This window comes from Mastomys coucha, unplaced genomic scaffold, assembly GCF_008632895.1.
Source record: "Mastomys coucha isolate ucsf_1 unplaced genomic scaffold, UCSF_Mcou_1 pScaffold12, whole genome shotgun sequence".
Taxonomy (NCBI): domain Eukaryota; kingdom Metazoa; phylum Chordata; class Mammalia; order Rodentia; family Muridae; genus Mastomys; species Mastomys coucha.
In genome coordinates, this window is record NW_022196894.1 from 29,753,660 (window position 1) to 29,768,598 (window position 14,939).

The following is a 14,939-nucleotide window of genomic DNA, read 5'->3' on the forward strand; positions in this document are numbered from 1 at the left end:
GCAGCATTGGTAAGAACAGGAAGTGCCAGGTTTCCTCTCCAGGGCTTCCGTAGAAGGGATGTGCTTACCACATCGAAAACACCAACCGGAAAGAGAAATGTACACACCCTCTAGAAAGCATGGCCCTCTCTGCCCACCCTACCCCCTCTATACCCACGCACCTCCTCTGTGCCCTCCCATGCTGGCCCCACCCCACCTCCGAGAGCCTCAGAGCCATGGCTTTGGGCCACGGCAACATTCAAACCAACTTTCACCTCACTGAAAACTGGTTTGCTGTTTACAATCCCAGCATTACTCACATTAGGCATGAAGGGATTTGGTTGGATGGTTTAGTTTATGGGTTGCATGCTTGCCAGCAAACTGGACAACCAGAGTTCAATCCCTGAAGCGCACGACAGGAGGAGACCAACTCCACAAGCTGTCCTCTGACTTCCACACACATTCCCTGGCACTCACAAATTAAATATATTTTTTAAACGGAGGGGGCCAAATGCTGTGCGTGGTATCACTAGCTGTAATCCCAGCACTTAGGAGACAGGAGTTAGGGAAGATCAGAGATGAGTTTGAAGGCAACCGGGGTTATGTGGGACCACCATCTCAAACAAACAAACAAACAAACAAATAAACAAACAGAGAGATAAAGAACTGGAGAGACTGACTGGCTGCAAACTCCCTCCAGGCTGTCCCTATGTTGTGACGTGCCTCTGGAGTCCCAGTTGCAGTAGGTGACAACTGCTATTCTGAGCCTCCTTAGCTCTGCCCCCATATAAACCTTCTCCCTCTTCAGCATTTAATCACTAAACATGTGTTTTCTCAGGGACCACTATTTTGATATTCAGGGCCGACAGTTTGATATACTTGATAAAGATGGCAGGGTGATGAAACGGCTTTCTTTAACACACTGATAACATCTTGACCTTAATTCCTGGTGATCTTCTGCAAATCTTATCTGTTCTCAGCCCAGGGTTTCCCTCAGATGAAGTGAAATTATATGAAACATTAATATAGAAGGAGTGTGTGAGAACTGTTGGTGAAAACATTAGAAGAAGTGTGTGAGAACTGTTGGTGAAAACATTAGTGTAGAAGTGTGTGAGAACTGTTGGTGGTGATGCAGGAGGAGAAGACTAGTGGGGAGTTTTTCAAGTTGCTGTTGGTTTAATGGAGTCTCTTGTTTAATTTTGTCCTGAATTCCCTGCTGCATTCGAACCTCTCTGTTACCAGCGAGATCTCTGTGCTGAAACCCCTCAAAGAGCACCTTGGAACAGGCACAGCCACGTTGCAGAGTCAGATTGTTGTGAACAACATTAGTGTCCTCATTAAAAAGAAAGAGCTTTATAAAAACGACTTTTATGGTTTTTGCTTCCCCTTTTTCTGTAGATTAATATGTTTGCTCCAGATACAGTCCCTATTGGCATTCCTTCTAGGCTCTGCCCAACAGTTACCCGGCAACAGCCAGGTAGGCCTGGCTTGCTATAAAAGGGGCTCTTTGGCCCCTCCTCGCTCTCTCTCTCTCTGTCCTTTCTCTCTCTGACTCCCTTCTCTCTCTGACCCCTTCCTCCTCTATCTCCTTCCTCCTTACCCCTCTTTCTCCATTGTTCCTGGTCTGCCTCTCTTCCACCTCTCTCTCTCTCTCTTTCTCTCTCTCTCTCTCTCTCTCTCTCTCTCTCATCTCTGTCTCTCTCTGTGTCTTTCTCTGTTTTTACTCTCTTCTTACTTCCCTTTCCCATGTCTCGTGACTATCTACTATCTTTATTATGGGCAGTTCCCACCTCACTGTCTTCCCACTTGAGATTTCTAGTCTGCCTTGATAAATAATAATTTTAATATTAATTTAAAGATTTACAGTGGTAAAAGGTTAAAGATCATATCTGCCTTAAAGATATGTTTAGCCTTGTTTTTGCTACTGTCATTAAATCACAATGTGCTCTCTATATTTGCTAGATACATTCTAGACCAAATAATTAAACAAACACAGATTGTCTAATTCAAATATACTTAATACTGGCTCTCAATCTAGTCAGACATCTGCTAAATATGACATTAAATGTTTAAGCTTACTATGACAGACAGAGGCTCTCAAATACTAAATGTAAACCCCCAAGGTCTCCAAGAAGATATAGACACAGCAACAATACTCTACCTGAATTGTGGTATGATAACCACTGGGAAACACTACTCCTTTGCCTAAGCCACTGTCAGGGCATGGCCTAAACTATGGATGAACAGAGGACCCACAGAGAATTAAATGTCCCATATTACTTAAGACAAGGTGAGTCATTTCTCCCACATTTCTGCTCCACAGGAAAAAGCTTCTCATCTTCTGGGCCTGGTAGTAGACCACCTCTGCCCCAGTTGCGATAAAGACTACAAGGATCTGGAATTGTTTAGGAGGTGGACTATTGACCAACGTCTGTCATTTTAAATAATATATGACATTTAAACTATAATTTGTTCTTCCCAGATTTCTGATTACATTGATGACTAAGCTTGACAGCTATAAAACAGATCGCTAGCTCCTTCCCCATGCTAATCCTCCACCATATTAGCTCATCAGTCAATTTGCTAACTAGTTAAGACTACCATATCTCGGGCTGGTGAGATGGCTCAGCGGGGAAGAGCACCGACTGCTCTTCGGAAGGTCATGAGTTCAAATCCCAGCAACCACATGGTGGCTCACAACCACCCATAATGAGATCTGACGCCCTTGTCTGGTACATCTGAAGACAGCTACAGTGTACTTACATATAATAAATAAATAAATCTTTAAAAAAAAAAAGACTACCATATCTCTTATCAAAAAGACAGGTTTGCTTTGCTCACAAGCTCCATGATAAAAGATACACAAGTTCAGATATAATGTTTCACAGATATAGCCTTCTGTTACTTCCTTATCTAAACTCTGTTTGCAGTGACTAACTGCTTCATATTTCCTCCCCTTGTTATGCCACTGTCCTAACATTAACCAACAGATGTCTTGTAAATTAGCCTAACTCTAATAAAACATTCCACTATACAATCCAACTTTTATAATCACAAGTTCAAATTTTAAGTTTCCTTTGATTGTCTTTTAACTATAGAGTTAAGATGTTTCTCATGCTAAATCTATATGACCAACTATAATATTCACAAGGTTTTGAGTTTCCTTTAATTGTCTTTTAAATGTAAACAAAATGTTTCTCATTATGCTAAGTTTATATACATTGAGTCTTCTAGACAGAGAGAAAAAGCTCTTTTTGTTCCTTCTGCTCCATAAAAACTTTTTAGTCTTCCCTAAGCTTATCTTAAAGATTATTCATACTTTGAACAACTTAATCTCTTTTATAAACTTATAAGCTCCAGGAAACCCACTCAGACAGATTTCTCATAGACCAGACAGACACCATCCGGATAAGGACACCTGCCAATCAATAGCCTAGGTTTCTGCCTATCACCTATTTCAGAGCATGCGATTCCTTCCCATCAGAAATCCACAGAATGTGACATTGAATGTCATTAATCACTTCTTGTTGAGACTAGTCTGCTCCTGACAGCTTTCCCTATCTTGGATTCAAAGAAGAAATTGAACATCTATGAGTTACTCCGGTTGTGGCAAGACAGCCACTAGGCAAGAATTGCCTCTTTTCATCTACAGACATAATACTGTCCAAAGAAAGGACACAATTACAGGTTTAGGACAGCTTGATTCTGCTGAGACAGAGTAGGCTAGTCCTTACTATCCTGTTTCTTTAGGTCTGCCAGATGATCCTGGGCAGAAGATTGAATACTGATGCTCCAACGTTTTGAAGTAATGGACTGTCCAGGTGATCAGTGGTCTCTAGAAAGTGACTTAGTGTTGGAAGCTGTGTTAGGCTTCCTATATATTTTCAATTAATATCAGTTGTTCTTCGATTTCTGATGGAGTTGAAGACTTGTAGTCTCATAGCCAACCCAGGCTATTTACTTTGAGAAGAAAAGATTTGAGAGGATGGTTTTCAGATGGCATACAATCTAAAGCCAGGACATAAGTCAAGTGCAGAACTATATAGTCCTTTAAGTTAGGATAGAGGACAGTGTTCAATTTTGTTGGCAAAAGTGTTGGACTGGGTGTTAGATCTATCTTATACCATATAATTTACAAAATGGTAATAGTTGTGCTCAATTTATATTTTGAGAGAAAGTCTTTTTTTTTTTTTTTTAATTAAACAGAAAGGGTGAAATGTTGCAGGATTTTCCATGTCCAATCACATTAGGGCAGTGGGAGGCCTGTGATTGGACATGGAAAAGGGAGGCAGAGTTAGGAGTTGCAGATACAGAGAGTATCGTGGGATAGGAGGAGAAGGAAGATGGCTGCTGACATGTACCCATGTGGCGTTTTCCAGCCACAAGTAGCTATGATTTCATAAGGTTAGAAATATTGGGATAAGCCAGGCAGTGGTGTTGCACGCCTTTAATCCCAGCACTTGGGAGGCAGAGACAGATGGATTTCTGAGTTCGAGGCCAGCCTGGTCTACAGAGTGAGTTCCAGGACAGCCAGGGCTATACAGAAAAACCCTGTCTCAAAAAACAAACAAACAAACAAAATATTGGGATAAAGCTTTTATCATTATCAATTGGCTCTGAAATTATTGTATTGGCATCTTGTAAATTGTGATATTATTGATACATAAATCTGATTGGTAACTTAAGCTTTAAGAGTCTTGATTCTACTGGGTTACTGGGTCTTATGATATGCAACTGCAAGGCTGGCCATTCTATTTGGTTACTGGAGTGTGGGACCACTGGTTACAGGAGATTATAGCAGAGAGGGAACTAGTGACTGGCTTGTTCAGCAAGCCAGATGCTGTGGGGTGGGGGGTAGGGGGTGGCTCCAGAGAATTGGCAGTGACAGCAGGAACACGGGAGCGTGGCCTGGCTCCAAGAACAGTTGGCAGGTTCCATTTTTAATAGTTCCAGCAACACCCATGCCCTAAATAAACTCTATTCTATACTATTCTCGTTGTATGGCTGGTACCTCAGGGGGAAGGGATGCCTCAGCATGGGCCCACCAAGGCACCCCCCCACCTCACTATACCTTGCTCTACAAAACATATACTTGGCTTTAAAAAACAACACAACAGTCACACCCTTTCTGTTGTCTTTTCTTTACCATCACCTTTTCTTGTGCCCCCTCTCTCCTGCTTTTGGACCTTTAGTCCTCCATCTCTCCTTTCACAGGCACCTGTTCACACCTGAACATAAACACACTCCCCAACAAACCCATTCAGTGTTAGTTCTGTGTATGAGAAAGAATGTGATGTGGAGTATCCTATTTTATGGTGTGTGTGTGTGTCTGTGCCTGTGTGTGTGTCTGTGTCTGTACCTGTGCCTGTGTGTGTGTCTGTGCCTGCGTATGTGCTCACGGAGTTTAGGGTATTGGATCCTCTGGAGCAGGGGAGTTGTGAGCTGCCTGGCAAGTGTGCTGGAATCAACTCCAATCCTTTGGAAGAACATCATGTGCTCTTAACCACTGAGCCATTGTTAGGTCTCAGGAAGCACATATGTGTCCATAAATGACAGTCTTGGCTTACAAGTCAAACTGGGCTGTAGAAGGATTTCTGGTGGTTAGATAAAAGCCAGCATTCCTCAGGAACTATGAAACAGCTTTTCTGTCCAACAAAAGGAGTAATTTTCCTTGCCTCTGGCTTTCCATTGACATATCTCTGTGGTTCCAAGCCCATGCTGGTCTCCAGGCTCCCTCAATCTCTATTCACATGTACCCATTCTGTAACTCTAAGCCACACTAACACCTTGGCCCTTCTCGGCTGCTTCTCTTCTTAAACTTAGCCTGCTCCAGTTCACAGGTTTCCCTCCCTGCAGTTATTCATCCTCCTTCGAACCTGAGTGATTTCCCCATACCCTCCTGCCCTCCCTAGCCCTGGCATGGGCAGTTGCTTCTTTTTCTCTTGGCTCTGAACTCTCCAGTTGCCTCTGGATGCTCTCTCTTTCTTATCTACAATAAAACTGCAGCCATCTGGGTTGTTTCTTTGCTGTGTCCCTCACATAAACCATCTCTCCAGCCACAGGTTGTGTTTTTCAATAATGTCTGTTTGGTTTCAGACCCAGGTACAAGGGGCTGAGGTGCATATTTTACATATCAAAGCAGACCTGGCCTCCAGGTCCTCCCAGCATCCCTCAGCCCCTACCTGGCATATTCTACCCCCAATCCTGAACTTTCTAGCCCAAGGGCTGGGCTACCCTTACCCCAGAGGCTCTCCCCTATATAATCCAGACATTTTGGACTCTCTTTCTCTCTCTCTTATTCTCCTTCTCCTCTTCCTCCTCCTCCTTTTCTTCTTCTTCTTCTTCTTCTTCTTCTTCTTCTTCTTCTTCTTCTTCTTCTTCTTCTTCTTCTTCTTCTTCTCCTTCTTCTCCTTCTCCTTCTCTCTCCTTCTCCTCCTTCCTTCCTTCTCCTTCTCCTTCTCCTTCTCCTTCTCCTTTTCTCCTTCTCCTTCTCCTTCTTCTCCTTCTCCTTCTTCTCCTTCTCCTTCTCCTTCTCCTCCTTCTCCTTCTCCTTCTCCTTCTCCTTCTCCTTCTCCTTCTCCTTCTCCTTCTCCTTCTCCTTCTCCTTCTCCTTCTCCTTCTCCTTCTTCTTCTTCTTCTTCTTCTTCTTCTTCTTCTTCTTCTTCTTCTTCTTCTTCGAGACAGGGTTTCTCTGTATAGCCCTGGCTGTCCTGGAACTCACTCTGTAGACCAGGCTGGCCTCAAACTCAGAAATCTGCCTGCCTCTACCTCCCAAGTGCTGGGATTAAAGGCATGTGCCACCTCTGCCAGCAGACCTCCTCCTCTTCTTTATCCTTCTCTTCCTCCTTGTCCTCCTCCTCTCTGTATCCTTTTCCAAGAGTACACAGTAACAGTCACTTAGTACACAGGAGACAGGAGAACCTAAGAGCCTGGTACCAGAGTTCTCTGGTGGGATCCAAACAGCTGTTTGCCTGAGATCTACATAGTCAGACTGTGGGTGGGAAGTTGCCACCTGCCAGAAATACTCAGAATTCAGAATTCAGAGAATTCAGGAGAAAATGGAAGGCTTATTTGTTGGCACAATTTAGTCATCACAAAGCCAAAGCTGAAGGTATTCCTAGAAGTACAAAGTGAGTTATTAGAGATCTGCTGAGATCTAACAGACCCTCGTTGCAAGAAATTGTATGGCCCTTAGTTTGATTCTATCTGGTCATCTATCCATTCACCCCCACTTTTTGTTTATTCGGTGTGCCAGATAATTTCCTCTGCAACTCCAGCTCTGTGGTTCACCCCACCTGGGAGGCTGAGCAGGAGCCTCAGAAGCTTGGAGGGGAGTCATAGGAGGTCAGGGATTTCCAGACTTCTCCCTGTGGATATATCTTGGGCTGGCTGCACACTTCTCTCAGGGTGGTCTGTTAAATTCACATCTCTGTCTGGCGTCCAGGCCCCATTGGCTCTCCTGGTCCCTACTCTATGGGCTTAGGGATGAGTGGCAGTTCTGTGTCACCAGCCCCGTGTAGGTGCCTTGTCCTTTCTGGGGTGCCTTTCCCTAACTGCCACTTTATAAACCATCCCTTGGGGATGTGCTCTTAGGGCTTTGCTCTTACTTGAAAGTACTATCTGGTTCCTATGGGTACCCCGAGTGGTAGAGTTCCTTACTCAGTAATACCAGCTTGGAAACCCTACAATTTGTATCCAAAAGCCACAGAATGCTAAGAAGACAGGCAGAGCCTGGAAGGCCAACCCTGAAGGAAGCTTCCCTCTGACTCATTATGGGTGGACTTGAGGAAAAAGGGTGGCTATGAACAGCTGGCATATCTCATCATATTAAAAATTGACTTAAACGTTATCCAAATTCACCATGAGAGACGTTTCTAGCAAAAAGAGTGTGGGTGTTGTGATGGCTAAGGAAAACAGACAGTGGGGCTAAGGAAAAGTGTGTTGATAGGTTATTTGTCCTCCACTGCAGTGAAATGGGCCAATACAAGCCAGATTAGATTATATTAAAGGCAGGCTTACTGGGAAGCTGCTCTCGGATGAGTTCACTGGCTCCATGGATTGAGACCAGTGGAATCGCCACGGGGAGGGGAAGAGGAGGAAGAGAAGGAGAGAAAGGGTATATTGCTCCTATGGAAGACTGGGGTTTGGTTCCCGGAAGCCACATCAAGTAGATCACAACCACCTACAACACTAGCTCCAGGGGGTCTAAGACTTCTATCCTCCACTGCCTCCTGTCTCACAGGTACACACCCATGATTAAAATTACAATTATTCTTTTTTGAAAATCCACCTGCACTAACCAAACTTCATGAAACTAGTGAGTGATACAACAAACTTGGCCGGACAGTCACAGTCTTCTAAAGCCACAGACAGGGATCCCAAGTTCTGAAACTGTGGTCCTGCCAGACTGATTCCTAAGAATAGTGTTATATGAAATGAATTAAGGATCTTCAAAGGGACTCACAGACCCCAAATGTCTCCCCAAAGGATGGAAATGCTCTTCGAAGTTTCCATCATTTAAGTCAATCCCTTATGCCAAGAACCCACTTCTAGAAGCCCTCTGCTAAAATGTACATGCCTGCCTAAAAATGTGTGCTGCTTCTTGGCTCTTCTTTTGGTCTTTACAGCATCTTCTCTCCCATGTTTGGAGATTCTGTCCGATATGAACATCTGCAAGAAGCAAGGCCCATTGTTGGCAAAAAATCCCACCTAGAGGCACATCATGTATTCAGTGCGCATCCTGTTGGCAGCCAGTCACAGGACCTACGGTCAGTTAACCATGCACTTGCTCCAGGCTGTGCATCAGCTGGTGGCACAGGAGAACTGATGGACAGTAGCTGGAGGCTATGACAATGACCCGTGGCCCTGGCAGTAGTGTGAACTGTGGATCCAGGATTAAGGGATGGCTTCAGCCATATTCTCAAAATCACTGAAGTGACCCCAGTGGTAACACAGCCTCCTCTGCTCCTACCCACCACCTTCTGAGACTGATCCTTGGCCTCCCCAGAGTGTTCAGAACCTCTGGGGAGCCTGTTGCTTAAATTCTCATGATGCTTTAATCAGGTAGGATCAACCATTCATTGGGAGATCCTCAAAGCACCAACTGACTAAAGCCTGGCAGACTAACAACTCAAGACCAACCACAAATTAGGTTCCTTTGTCTATCACTCTGGAAAACAGCAGGGCCCCCAGAATGGGTCTTACTATAGGAGACAGCAGGGAGATTCAGAGAGCCTGGTTTTGTGAGCAGTGGCTTGAGAGAGCTTGTCTAGCAGAGGCTTCAAGGCAGCATAAGGGGCATGAGGCAGTAGGCTAGGGTCATGCAGGATGATAGGAAAGGTGGGTGACTTAGAAGGGCAAAGTCTAACGATATCTAAGGGTTACCACTGATGCCATGGAATGCGGTGCGTTTCGGAAACAGCTGTGAAGGGCATTTAAGAAAAACTGCTTTGCCAAGTTAAGACCATAATAGGTCTTATCTTTGATTTGCCTTAACTCCACTGTTGACATTACACAGTGATAGAAATCACTCTGTAGGGTTCCTGTCCTCTCAGGTGTCCTCTCTCTTCATTTCATATAATTCTCTTGTGACATAGAGAGTGGAGATGAGAACCAACGACCATGTAAACTCATAATTACCCAAAGGGTTGAGACTGTGTCTTTATATTTTCCCCCAGAGAGGAGCACGGGGATGTTCTGCTTTTCTTGGAAGAAATGAAAGGACTTCAGGAACCTGGTGAATACAGATGCTGAACATTGCTAATGGGGTGATGTGGAGTGGGTGGGGGTGGGAGGGTCCACAGGGAGGAGGCATGGACTTCCTTCCTTTCTGCATATTCCTGTTTTCCCTCAGAGCAAGCACAGCCCGTAGGTCACAGACAGGACAAACTCAGGCTGAGTTACTCTTCTCTTAGCTTGTCCATGGAAGCATTTTATCTGTCTGTTAGAGACGCCAGTGTGAAGGCAGGGCATCTGGAAAGGGTGGACAACCCCTTTCTCTTCTCACTGCTGTGGCAATCATTCTCTTCTCACTGCTGTGGCAATCAGCCATCACCACAGCGGGGAGTTCACATCTGGTGCCAGACTCTTCAGCAGTACCTTGAGATTCTTATCCTAGGTAAATCTCCAGGATACTGGCACTCACCCTCTTGGGACATGCAGGAGATGTATTTGTTGTCAGGTGGCATCAGACTGTCACCCTTTGCCTGCATGGATGTCCCCAAAGAAAGAGCATTGAAAAATAACCCAAGAGAAACCACTGGAGAACAATTACACAAGATGCATTTGATTTTTTAATATATTTATGAGATGCACCCTTTATTCTCACAGAATGTCATTTAATAAATATTTCACCAGGACAATGAGGATAAATCACAAGGGTGGGAGAAGTTAATGGGACTGAGGATGGAAACTCTTTCAAATTTTAGTTTAACCTTCAACACATCACACTCGACCCCCGCGAGAAGTGAAGATCCAGTGGAGAGAAGCATCCTCGAGACACAAACCAGGTAGGTCTCTAGCCTTGGCACAGGGGTCAGTATATGGAGGACCAGTGACAGCGGCTCTTGATGACCTGAAGCAAAGGCTTCTTAAAAGTGAGGAAGACGACGGTGCAGGCCACCAGCAGGGTGAGGCAGCTGGGCAGGATGAGCACGAGGTAGAAGAGACCGGTGTCCACCTGCTCCCACTTACAGCCCTGAGGCAGGCCTTCCGGCAGCTCGACCACACGAACGATCTTGGAAGAGAGGTTGCACGTGACCATGGATAAGTCGGCAACAGTCTTGAAGTGCTGCAGGGCACCCCATCCCTCCACCCCACAGCAGTCATAAGGGTTCTGGCTGAGGTAGATGGTCTGCAGATCCTTTAGAGGCTGCTCGGACACAACCCTCTGAGGAAGGGCGGTGAGAGAGTTTCTGCGGAGGTCGAGAGTCCGCAGGGCCAAACTGCCCTGGAACCTTGGGAAGCTGGTTAGGGAATTCCCTGACAGATCCAACTCCCTCAGTTTCCCAAACGCTGAGAAGTCCATCTCTGCAGAACCAGAACCAAGGCCCACGTCCCTGAGAGACAGGACCTGTAGCGTAGGGGCAACAGCCCGGAGAGGGCTGATGCTCGCATTCAGAATCCCCCAGTTGCTCGACAGGTCTAAATGAGTGAGTGAGGTCCCCTGGAATGGGCAGTCTTGTAATGCCTTCAACCCACAGCCACCCAGAGAAAGGCTCCTCAAAGAGGCCATGTTTCTGAAATCCACACAGCTGGAGGGCCCCTCCCAGTCTAACGGCACCATCTGGGGACAAAGAGAGATCTGATTGTGACTCATGTCGATTGTAGTGATGCTGCTGGCATTGTCGAAAAGGCCAGCGGGCACTCCCAGGAGCTGGTTGGAACTCAGGTTGAACACTTGGAGGTTCCTTAGGGAGCCAGTGAGCCCCGGCGCCAGGTGCAGCTCTGCCAGCTGGTTATGGCTCAGATCCAGCTCCGTGAGTGCTCCCGGCGGCTCGTGCTCCCGAATGTGGAGCATCTTCAGGCAATTTTGGTTGAGGTTCAGGTGGGAGAGGGAAGGTGTTTTCTTCAGGAAACCATCTGGCAGGTGCCGGAACTGGTTTTGGCTCATGTCCAGAAAGCGAAGTGCTGACAGGTCGCTGGAGGAAAACTCTTCCCAGAGGTTGACGGTTGTGATATTAGTCACATTGCCATCCACGAGAAGGAACTGGGCCACCATCTCCTGTGGGGAGGAGGTGTTGTAAAGCTCCCTGTAGAAGCCCATGTTGTTGTCCTGTAGCAGGAGGGTGTGCAGCTTGCCGCACTGAGGCAGGAGTGGGAAAAAGAGCAGCTGGTTGTGAGACAGGTCCAGCATCTCCAGTTCGAAGGCCACCTCCTCCCTGGCTGCCAGGAACCACTCCAGGATGTTATAACTGATGTTAAGGAACCGTAACCGGGTGAGGCTGAAGTCCACAATGCAGGGGAGGTTGTTGTAGGCGAGGTTGAGACGCCTGAGCTCAGTCAAGCCATCAAACGCACCACCCTCAATCTCAAAGATGTAGTTTCTCTGCAAATCCAGCTCCACGAGGTGTTCCAGGCCCTCAAAGACAGAGTCGTCGAGCCTCATGACAGTATTCCTTGCCAAGGACACAACCTCCAGTGAGGAGAGGTTCTGAAGCATAAGAGCTGCCATGTCTTCAGTCAGGGAGTTTCCAGACAAGTCAAGTCTTCGAAGTCCCAGCAGGGTGTGGAGAGCAGCGGCTGACTCCTTGTAGTTCTCAGAGAGGCGGTTGTCTGCCAGAACCAGGTTTCGCAAGTGGCCTTGCTCTTGGAAGGCGTAGTGGCTGATACGGTCCAGGTGACAGCTGTGCAGGCTGAGGTTCTCCAGGCGTGGGTAGGCCTGGAGGGAATGATTCCACAGGACCTTGAGAGGGTTGTCATCCAGAACGAGCATCCGGGAATGGGATGGAAGACTGCTGGGTACTGAAGCGAGGTTCAGACCCCGACAGTCAGCGACTCCGTCGACCTAGGTCCAAAAACACATGAGGTTTATGCACAGAAATGTTGTTTGCAAAAGCAATCAGCTAGCCAGAAGGTGTTGGTTAAGTGCCCAGAAAAAAGAACGTTAAGAAAAGCAATACCAGGGCTGGAGAGATGGCTCAGTAGTTAAGAGCACTGACTACTCTTCCAGAGGTCCTGAGTTCAATTCCCAGCAACCACAAGGTGGCTCACAATCATCTGTAATGGAATCTGATGCCCTCTTCTGGTGTGTCTGAAGATAGCTACAGTGTACTCACATACATAAAATAAATCTTTAAAACAAGAGAAACAACAACAACAAAACAACAAAAACAGAAAGAAAGTGGGCATGGTAGCACAAGCCTTTAATCCCAGGACCCGTGGAGATAGAAGCAAGAGGATCTCTGTGAGTTTGAGGCAACCTGGACTACATGGAGAGTTCTGGGCCAGCCAGGACTAAATAAGAATACTGTCAAGAAAGAAAGAAAGAAAGAAAGAAAGAAAGAAAGAAAGAAAGAAAGAAACAAAGGAAGGAAGAAAGAAACAAAGGAAGGAAGAAAGAAACAAAGAAACAAAGAAACAAAGAAAGAGGAAGAAAGAAAGACCCTCAGATAATCTCAGCTTCCCTCTCAGAGAAAAGTCACTAACCATTATGCTTGTAATTTTCTCATAGAATTTTTTTCAAGGATTGAATATGATTACATATGCAAATCACATTTATTATGGCTAATAAATGTTAGTATGTCAGCTGTAATTACCAGCATGTGCTAATTAATTAAGCTGCTTGTTGTTGAACACTCAAGGTTTTTTTTTTAATTTCAGCATAGACATTAGAATGAATTTTTTTTTTAAGAATGCATTTTTCAGGTTCCTTCCTACCTCTACTCCCCCTTCCAGGCCTACTGCATTAATATTGGGATTTCATTAATGTGTGGAGAATGTTTTTATAAATTGAACCTCCACACTGAGAGACAGGTGTATCTCTTTATGTTCCTGAGGGCTCTCAAGAGAGCACTGTGCTCAGAGGCTAGCCTCAGCCCATAACTGATCCTGTCCTTCCACAGTTGCTGTAGTCAGAGGGTACTCAGACTTTTGTACTTCCCATGGATCCACCAAAGTGTTGCAAAGGATGGTGTGGCCATCCGAGCACACAGACAACTTTACCACGCCCATGTTATGCTAAGGTTGAATGGCTCGTGTAATGAAGAGCAACAGAGACTAACACCTGAACTTCCAGACTCCTCAAATCATAAGAGCCAGAGGAAAACCATTGTTTGACCTCTTTGATGGTCAAGTCCCTACCACATTCCCCAGGCAGAGAGTCTAGACTGAGCCCTGAGAAGCAGCTGAATAACTCACAATTTAGTTTCTCCTCTTCCTATGCCTACTGACCTCCAAAGCTACTGTGAAGTTAAGGCTATTGTTGCCTCTGTAAGGGAATGGTGGCAGTCAAATGAGGCTGGGCTGACACTGATAATAACATATTAATGATAGTTGGTATAACACATGGTACTCACTATATATCAGGCATTGTGTAAGGGTTGTTCTAAACACATTCAATCACCACAACCACCCAGTGTCATGCTACCATTTGTAGAAATTATTATTGCTATCATCATCATTATTATTGATAAAGTCTCATGTGGCCTCAGACTTGAAATGTAACTGAAACTAGCCTTGAACTCTTGACCCTCCTGTCTCCACTTCCTGAGTGCTGGGTTGTCAGGCTTGTGCCACCAGGACCAGCAGGTATTATTATTATTTCTGTTTTACAGGTGAAGAAACTGGCACAGAGTGACTTTGTGTCACCAGCTAAGCAGTGGTGGGGCTAGGATTTAAATCCAGGCAGACTGGCTGGTGACCCTTGCATCATACTGGAGTGTCCTTAAGCATAGTGGCTACTGCTTACCACAAGCAGGTTAGAGCTACCATAGCCACCATCTTTAAGATTAATCAGCGTTAAGAGCGCCTTCTTTATCTAGCTTCAAATATACTGAAAAAGATCTTGAATATAAGTGTTGATGTGCCTTCCAATTTGTCTTTCCAGTTCTTGGGCTTGAGGCATGCCTTAGTAGGTTTCTCGAGCAGCAGATATTTGCTATCCTTCAGTTACAGGCAAATTTCTAGAATTGACCTCAGTGATGAACTAAATCTATCTCCACGTTCAGACAAGAAGGCTTCAAAAGGCTCAAGATGCCCCACCGATGGGTTTTCAGAGACTTAAATTTGGTCATGAGCCTTTGCTCTGCAGTATCATTTGGGTACATGTTCTCTGCAGGGCTGCTGAAGCCTTCTTTGTTGGCTCACACATGACCTTGAAGGCAGGACTTCTCTGGTGCTGCAGTGTTTCCCTCAGTGACTCTGGAAGTATTAATGGAGCTCAGTCATCCAGAGGTTTAGCCAGGTGTTCTGGCTCTTGGTAGCTGACCTAGGCTAGTTTCTGGGGCCTCTTACCTTTGGTA

General features: G+C 45.6%; 1 protein-coding gene across 4 annotated transcripts in view; it reads right to left on the reverse strand.

The window, feature by feature from the left end:
- Positions 1-10,258: 10,258 nt before the first annotated feature.
- Positions 10,259-14,939, reverse strand: part of Nrros (negative regulator of reactive oxygen species) — a 16,452-nt gene continuing 11,771 nt past the window's right edge. For all 4 annotated transcript variants that reach the window (XM_031363646.1, XM_031363644.1, XM_031363648.1 and 1 more), the window contains exon 3: positions 10,259-12,484. In XM_031363646.1, the coding sequence (XP_031219506.1) occupies positions 10,514-12,484 (1,971 nt within the window). In that variant the 3' untranslated portion in view covers positions 10,259-10,513. The remainder of the gene's footprint in view (positions 12,485-14,939) is intronic.